We start from the raw sequence: 9296 nt of genomic DNA on the forward strand, positions 1-9296 counted from the left end.
TATGGTCATTATGAGTATACAGTAATGTCTTTCGGGTTAACTAATGCCCCCGCAGTATTTATGGATTATATGAATAGAATTTTTTGACCGTATCTGGACAAGTTTGTTATTGTCTTCATTGATGACATTTTTGTTTATTCTAAGACTGAAGAGGAGCATGCTTATCACTTGCGAACTGTGCTACAAATTTTGAGAAACAGAAAGTTATACGCTAAGTTATTTAAATGTGAATTTTGGAAGAGTGAGGTAAAGTCTCTCTGTCATGTGGTGAGTAAGCAAGAAATAGCTATGGATCCTGCTAAGGTGGAAGCAGTGATGAATTGGGAGCGACCAACTTCAGTGACAGAGATCAAAAGTTTCTTAGGTTTGGCAGGGTATTATCGTAGATTCATTAAGGGATTTTCACAGCTCGCCTTACCTTTAACTAAGTTGATTAGGAAAGATACGCCTTTTGTTTGGTCTCCAGAATGTGAAGAGAGTTTTCAAGAATTGAAGCACAGATTGACTACTGCACCCGTATTGGTATTGCCTGAATCAAGTGAACCGTTTGAAGTGTACTGTGATGCATCACTGAAGGGTTTAGGGTGCGTTCTGATGCAGCACCAGAATGTTGTGGTATACGCCTCACGGCAGTTAAGGCCGCATGAAGTGAACTATCTGACACACGATTTGGAACTTGCTGCTGTTGTATTTGCTTTAAAGATTTGGAGGCACTATCTCTATGGTGTTAAGTTTCATGTTTTCTCAGACCATAAGAGTTTGAAGTATCTTTTTTAGCAGAAGGAATTGAATTATCATCCAGGAAAAGCGAACGTTGTGGCAGACGCTTTGAGTCGAAAGTCTTTATATGCAACTTGGATGATGCTACGGGAAGAAGAATTACTAAAGGCATTTCAAGGTTTGAATTTGGGAATTAGAGAAGAATTTGGAATCCTGTGTTTGAGTCAGTTGCAGATTTCAAGTGATTTTAAATTAGAACTTTTGAAGGCTCATCGAGATAGTGAAGCGTTACGTAAGGTATTACCAGCAGTTGAACAGGGAAAACAGTGGAGAGTGTCAGAAGGTCAGGATGGTTTATGGAGGTTCAAGAACTGGATTATTGTGCCTAATGTTGGAGACCTGCGACAAAGTATCTTGAAGGAAGCTCATAAGAGTGTGTTCTCAATTCATCCAGGGAGTACTAAAATGTATCAGGATCTGAAAGCGATGTTCTGGTGGCAAGGGATGAAAAATGATGTGGCATTACATGTATCTAAATGTTTAACGTGTCAGAAGGTTAAGATTGAGCATCAGAGACCATCAAGGACCCTTCAGTCTTTAAAGATTCCACAATGGAAATGGGAGAGTGTTGCAATGGATTTTGTGATAGGGTTGCCTAGAACCCGATCTGGTTGTGATGCTATTTGGGTAGTTGTGGATCAACTGACAAAAACAACTCACTTCCTTCCCATTCGAATAAGTTGCACAATGGAAGAATTGGTTTGAATGTACATTAAAGAAATTGTCAGGTTACATGGTGTGCCTTCTACCATTATATCTGGCAGACATCTTCGTTTCACATCAAGGTTCTGGGGAGCTTTTTAGCGTGCATTTGAGACTCAACTAAGCTTGAGTACTGCGTATCACCCTCAAACAGATGGTCAGTCAGAAAGAACTATTCAGACCTTGGAGGATATGCTAAGGGCTTGTGTTTTGGACCAACCTGCGAGCTGGGATCGGTATATGCCATTAATTGAATTTGTTTATAATAATAGCTATCATGCGAGCATCGGAATGGCTCCATATGAGGCTCTGTATGGCAGAAAATGTCAATCTTCGTTGTGTTGGTATGAAACTGGAGAAAGGAGTTTATTAGGGCCTGAGATGATAGCTGAAACGACTGAGCAAATAAAGAAGATTTGTAATCGAATGCTTATAGCCCAAAGCCGTCAAAAGAGCTATGCTGATCAGAGGCGAAAGCTTTTGGAATTCGAAGAAGGGGAACATGTCTTTTTGAAAGTTACACTAACCACTGGAGTGGGAAGAACCATTAAGACCAAGAAACTGAATTCCCATTATATTGGACCGTTTGAGATCCTGAAGAGAATTAGACCATTGGCTTATAGAATTGCCTTACCGCCGTACCTTTCGAAATTGCACGATGTATTTCATGTGTCACAGCTTAGGAAGTATACCCCTGATGCAAGTCATGTTCTAGAACCAGAACCAATCCAAGTGAGAGAAGATCTAACACTCCCAGTAATTCCGGTGAGGATTGATGACACCAGTGTTAAACGATTACGAGGAAGGGAAGTATCATTGGTAAAAGTAGTTTGGAGTCGAGCTGGTATCGAGGAACATACCTGGGAACTCGAATCAGATATGCGAAAGGACTATCCAAATCTCTTTTCAGGTAACTAGATTTGAATTTTGAGGACAAAATTCTTTATTAGGTGGGTAGGATGTAAACCCCGGTTAAATTAGTAGATAATTAGTCAATAAATTAGTTTTTAATAAGGAGGATTAGAAATGTGAATGCTATATTAAATTAGGGTAGAGCTCATCGAAACGAGAATTTTGACACTAATTTCGAAGAAAACGGTCCAAAATTGGACCGAAAGGACCGAACCGGTTGAACCGAACCCGAACCGGCTTATCGGTCCAACCGGACCAGCCCATTAAAAAGAGCCACGGGCTCTTTTTCCCTCATTTCCTCAAGGACGCAGCTGAGCTCCAGGGAGAGGAAAGGAACGCCGAACCTTTACGGCAAAGTTCCAAATCCCGTAATTCCTCCGTTCGAGCTCCAATCGTCGCACCGTTTGCGGCCACGCGTTCACCGCGTCGAGCTCTACATTTCTACCGGAACAATTTCATAGGTAACTCATTATTTTACACTCAGCCTTCATTTCCCCCAATTTTCGAATTTTAAGTGGGAATATTGAATTTCTTTGATTTCTGATGTTTTAGGATCCAATTAGCTTGAGAAAAACGTTCACTCTTGCTTATGTGAAGCTTAGGTAAGGTGAGGATATGATAATTCTATTTTAATTTCATTGAATTTGAGCTTTGAGTATTAAATTGGATATATATGTGTTATGAATGTGTATTAGGTTGTGAATAAATAATTGGAGCTTGAAATTGTGAATACTGGAACTTGGAGGAAGCGGATTAGTTGAGTTTTGAGGGGCTGTCTTGGTTTTGAATAAATAGCTTTGGTCGTTACGTGGAAATCGGCCAAGGTATGGTTTAGGTTTCTTGCATTTAATATATAATGTTCTGTGAAAACTTAGGCTAGATGACCATAGGATAAGTTGGAATGCAGGTGTATGTTTAATGTTTAGTAATTTGTCGATGAATATAATTGGTTATTAATTTTGGATGTTGAATGTTGTTATGTTAATTTGGAGAGAATTATAGTTGAATGTTATTGTTGATGAATATAGTTGGTTTGGTGCTTGTTGATTAATTAATGATTCGGTGAATTATTGATTTGAGGTATTTTGTGTTAAAAGCCTAGGAATTGTGAACTATGATTCTTAGTTGAATTTTGGTTGTTGGATTTGAAGATTGTATGAGTTTAATTGTTGATCTGAAGTAGATTTTTGTGGAGATTGTTATGATAATGAGGAAGAGAATGTTGGATTGAAAAGAATGCAGGTTTGGACCCGAAAAGGGTGGCAAAGTCCGAGTTTTAGAGGAAATGCTGCCGAAATTTTATAAAAATTAGAGATTTTGTTTATATGATTATTTAAAAAGATTTAGATTTAAAGGTTATGGTTTGATTTTGAGTTATTAAGAAAATGAGCATGTTTTAAGTTTGATTTATTTAGAAAAGAATGAATTATGTTTTGGATTAGAACTATTGATAGACGGAGTGGGAGGTGTGATAATGAAGGATAAGGATTGAATATGATTGATGTATGACGATGAATGAAATGTGATTGAGAATGATGTGGATATTGATGAATTATAATTAAATTATTTAAATGGCTTATGAATTTGAATAATCTGAGATACGAGATTCCCTGGATTAAGTGCCGTGGCTTGCCACCACGTGTACCAGGTTGAAAACTCGATACTCTGTTGACCCTACGACGTAAGTGTGTGACCGGGCACTATATAAATTCCCGGAAATGTTACCCCCATTGAGTATTATTGATTATTTGAGAAAAAACTATGCATAGACTCTTGGGGATGCACGTCGGGGGACAGTCTAAGTACAATTCAGACTTGTCGGGTTGGCTGGATAACCGACAGATGAGCCTCATCAGCCATAGGACAGGCATGCATCATATGCATATTACTTGAATTACTTGCTTGTGTATTAACTGGGTGTGCCTAAATGTACTTGCCATGTTAAATGTATATTTGTTATCTGTAGTACTTGTAACCTCCTTGTGCTTGCCTTTGTCTGTTTAGTTGTCTGTGAAAATGCATGATGGAGTCGGAGGTATGGAGGAATGGCAGAATGGGATTTAGATTTAAGGTTAAGTTAAGTTAGATTTAAATATCCTTAGTAAACCACCTTTTATGGCTTCTGTTTAATACTTTAAGCTCTATAATCTGAGTGTCGGTGTTCTAGGATTGCCTCTGGCATTCCCAGGACCTTATATATTATGTGTGTGGCACCTTTACCATACTGAGAACCTCCGGTTCTCATTCCATACTATGTTGTTGTTTTTCAGATGCAGGTCGAGAGGCATCTCGTTAGGCGTCTGGACTCTTGAAGCGAAGTGGTTACTGGGATATTTTGTTATGCTATGATGTATATATGTACTTAGATTTCTCTCCGCATGACTTATTCTTTTTGATCCTCTTAGAGGTTTATGGAGAGGCAGGATTGTGTATATGTACTTTTGGGTTTGGATACGTATGTATATATGTGTAAATATTCTCCGGCCAGTCTTGACTTCGCAGGCTGAGTTAGGAGCTTGATATTTTGTATCTTTGGCACTCTATTCCCACTTCTGTTAGCTTATGTTTGATAGTTATGGTTTTCTTAGCACGTAAGTTAACTCGTTCCTTGAGCGTTGCGCCTTTATTGTGCGATTTTTATTTTTCCCTTTTCTTCAAGGCTCCTAGCATATTATAATTCTTCTGCTATTATATGTACTTATTTTATTTTAGAGGTCGTAATACCACACCACATTTGTTTTACGACTTAAGCGTAAAGCTTAGTGTGGTAGGGTGTTACATGCCACCTTCTTCTCCCTCCGTCTTCCTTCTTCTATGCGTCTGCTCCTGGCGCGCATTCTCGTTGGCGGCAGTGATGAGAGATGCGATGGTGGTGGAAGCTAGCGTCGCGGACAGGAGCAGTAGTGGCGACGCATGGACGTCGAAGAAAAAACTGAATGGCGGCTGGGCTAGGTTATGGAATTAGGGTTTAATTTGGTTAAAGTTAGGGTTTGGATTTAATTTGGGAATATTTACCTTTAGTAATTTTAATTAAATTAGGGTATGTTGTATTAATTGAAATCTAATTTAATTCTTAAAATTAATTTAAAAAAATATTATTTAATCATCAATTTGCTAATTGGCATTTAATCAAGCATTCTAACTTAAAATTAGAAATAATATAATTAATTTTATTTGTTTATAAAAATTAGAGTATGAAATTCTAAAATCTCAATTATTTAACTAAATCTTATGAAATTCTTATTCTTTTACAACGGTTAACTTGTATAATTTAAATATATAAAATTATTCAATAATTATAAGATTAAGTAAAATTTTCAATTTAATTATCAAAACTTGATTTAATTACTTTTAATTAAATAATTTCTAAAAATAAAATTTTTAATGAATACATAAATTGAAATTAACTTATAGTAATATTTTTTGAAAGTTCTAGGTCTTACATGGAATACTTGCTTCTTGGTTTTACCCAAGATCAATGTTTCGGGAAGCAGTTATTTAGAGATTTCCAAATATCGCAGCAGACACTAAAATCTGCAACGGTCCAAGGAAGAGATACATGTATAAATTCATTGTTAGGTCACCAAGCTCTGCAATTCTATGTATGAAATGTTGCTTGTATTGGATGAAATGTTGTTTGAATCCATTGAAAACATTGATATGGTTAAACATTGAAAACAACAATACATTTTATGTTTTGAATTATATTGACTTATTTATAGCACTTTTCTTTTAGTTTGATAATACGATGAATTTGTTTATTAAATTTATATTTATTTTGTATGAAAATAGGTTTATTTTGTAATGGAAAAATAAAAAAAAATCTATTTTACCTTACTGACAGATTTACAGATAGATTTTCTGTCTGTATTCAAAATTTGGGATGATTTTTTAAGGTTCCAATTACAGATGAAAAATCTGTTGGAAAATATGTTTGTAATTACCGACGGCTGTTTCTAATTACCGACGAAAAATCCATTGGAAAGTTTGACGTTTCAGGGAAATGGAGGTGAGAATTTACCGAAAAAAAATCTATCGATAACTGGTAAAAATCCGTCAGTAATTTTCCGACCGAAAAAAATCCGTTGGTAAATAATTTTTGACAAAACTTTTATAAAATGACAAAATCCGTCGGTAATCAAAAATCCGTCTCCAATAAAGATTAAATCTGCCCATAAATCTGTCTATATTAAACAATTTTCTAGTTGTGAATGTGGTTAAATGAGTGTTTTTTTTTTGTATTTATAAAAGAAACGTTGTTACTCAATAAGGGGTGACTAGTTTATATAATCTTTACTTATGGTCTGTTTGTTTATTATTCCTTGCTGTGTCTATGGTTTGTATTATAGTCCTTCATATATATTGTTTTAATCTACTCACACCCTTTGTTTGGCTCTTGGTGAGTTTCTGAACTATAAAAAAATTATAGATAAAGAACAACGTTTTTATAATAGATGAAAAAGTCAATAAAAGCATTACATGTACACTGAATAATAATAAAAATGGTAATGTAATATTATTTGAACTGATTCAAATTATCAATTCAGTAATATAAGAAGTTTATAACATTTTTTTGTTTTGAAAATCCTTCCTTGTTATTTCCGTTGGTTTTGGTATGCACCAAAGTACCAAACTTTTATAGGTGTAGAATAGATGACAGGAGAAAAGTGAGTTTTTATTTATAGTAATAAATATACACAATTACCAAAAATTGTGGGAATAGAAGGAAAGTAAAAGCATTGATCATAGAAACGGAATAAGATCTTATAATTAAAAGGTAATATAATATTACCTTATTTAAACTAATTCAAATCATAAATTCTGTAATATAAGAAAGTTTATAAAATTGTTAAATTCTGTAATATAAGAAAGTTTATAAAATTGTTTTGCTTTGAAAATCCATACTTGTTCTTTCCATAATATAAATGAATTTTTATTTATCGTAATAACAAATACACATAAATGACCATAAATTGTGGGAATAAAAGGAAAGTAAATAAAATCATTGAGCTGGGAACGGAATAATGTTATAAAAGGTAATATAGTATATTATATTATTTAAAACTACTTCAAATAATCAATGCAATAAGAATGTTTATAGCATTATTGTTTTGTTTACGATTGAGTGCCTATATATACCAAAGAGCCTGTCTTTTTACATGCATAATAACCATTGAAAGCAAGGTGAAAATTAAATTTCCACTCCAAACAATATGAAAAGCCTTTTCTATTTTCCCATTCTCTTAGTACTTATTCTCTCCATCGGTTTTGGTATGTGCAAAATTCATACAATTCAATATATTTTGTTTTCAATAATTGTTGTTATGATTTTACTTTGTTGGCTAATAATGGTGTATTTTGGGTCCGAATTGTTTGTAGGAAATAACCAATTGCAGGGAACAGAAGCAGCATTAATTTGCCAAAATCCTTTAGCCGACAGAACTCTTTGTCATAAGGATCCTCGAAGACCAAATGTTGATCCATGTCTTGCTGCTTGCCTCTTTTTTAATAAATTCGCAGATGTAGAGGCATCTAAATGTAACAGCTCTGGTCAATGCATATGTACGTATCCAAATCCACATCCAGAATGTCCTTGTACGGGATGTGCCCCACCCCAAGCTAGTTAATTTGTTATGGGATGTGTTTTTGTCCCATTACATACACACACTATATTCTCCTCCTTTTCAGTGGAGTTATGATTCTACTATTTTTCAATTTTTCTTCAAAGAATAATAAAGTATGCGTTGTGTTATAATTTATATATCCCTCTCCTTTTTCCCTTTTATGAAATAATAATTTTATTTCATTGTTATATCTATATATTTATCAAATAAAAATCTAAGTTTTATATTCACAGGACCTTTTTGCTGACCGAGTGACTTTTGAGTTTTATTAATAATAAAAAAATCTAATCCTTACTATATATGATGTGTTTAGTATCATTCCACAGTAAATAAATACAAACTTAAAATATACTCCTGACGTCTTAATTATTTAATTAATAGCGATGGTTAATTTTGTTTAATTTATTCAAAATAAAATATATATTCCTATATAAACATATAATGATCATTTAATATGATGAATTTACGGTCAGAATTTGCTATACAATCAAATAATATTGAAAAATATATCTTAAATTGCTCTTGACAATTATATCGAAAGACAATAAGATCTTTATTAACAAAAAAAATACTATTTTTGACCCTTAAACTTTATTCTATAAGATTGGTTAGTCCATCTACCAATATTTTTTTCTATATTAATGGAATAAGTCTACATGATATGTTAAATTATTGATTTCTCTATTAAAAAGAATCAACTAGAATTGACAAATTATTTTTTATTGGAAATTTTATTAGTTTTTAGGAGTAATTGTTAGGAGTCGTTTAATTTTTTATTTTATTTTTTTGTTATATTTTTTAAATATATTGATTAAATTTACTATGTAAAACAAAGAAAAATTAGTGATTTTTAAATTATTTTTATTTATAAAAATTAAATAAAAAATATAGTAATATATATCACATAATATATTTTAGAAAAATCATTAACAAAAGAATTAATTTATCTCACAAAATTAAATATTAAAGACTAAAATAAATATTTTTATTAAAAACTTTGTAATCCTTTAAAAAAATTGTCAAGAGCCAAAATAAATATTCACTCAATAATATTTATAGGTATTACCTTCAGATTTAGTTTCACATATATGGTTGGTAATTTATTATCGTTACATCATCGACCAAATTTGGGAGAAAGAAAATGTGGTAATTTTATGGTGAATTTACCATGAGAAATTTTAACGGTGACGTTGTTGATCATCAAAAATAAAATAAAAAAAAAACTATTAAGATATTCTTCTAGTAAAATATAACCGTTTCTTTTCATATAAAATTTAA

At 32.9% G+C, this 9296-nt stretch overlaps 1 protein-coding gene and 1 long non-coding RNA gene across 3 annotated transcripts; both read left to right on the forward strand.

Annotated features, from left to right (window-relative positions):
• Window positions 1-1773: 1773 nt before the first annotated feature.
• LOC130940030 (uncharacterized) lies at window positions 1774-2400 on the forward strand. The gene has a single exon (XM_057868084.1). The coding sequence runs from the start codon at window positions 1774-1776 to the stop codon at window positions 2398-2400; it is 627 nt and encodes a 208-aa protein (XP_057724067.1).
• Window positions 2401-2600: 200 nt separating this feature from the next.
• LOC130941640 (uncharacterized) lies at window positions 2601-4742 on the forward strand. Of its 2 annotated transcripts, XR_009070680.1 has the most exons (4): window positions 2601-2855; window positions 2947-2996; window positions 3090-3218; window positions 4665-4742. It is a non-coding gene; the product is annotated as an uncharacterized LOC130941640 (long non-coding RNA). The 2 variants fall into 2 exon arrangements; XR_009070681.1 differs by having other exon boundaries at window positions 2601-3001.
• Window positions 4743-9296: the final 4554 nt, after the last annotated feature.

Source organism: Arachis stenosperma, chromosome 7 (assembly GCF_014773155.1).
Source record: "Arachis stenosperma cultivar V10309 chromosome 7, arast.V10309.gnm1.PFL2, whole genome shotgun sequence".
Classification (NCBI taxonomy): domain Eukaryota; kingdom Viridiplantae; phylum Streptophyta; class Magnoliopsida; order Fabales; family Fabaceae; genus Arachis; species Arachis stenosperma.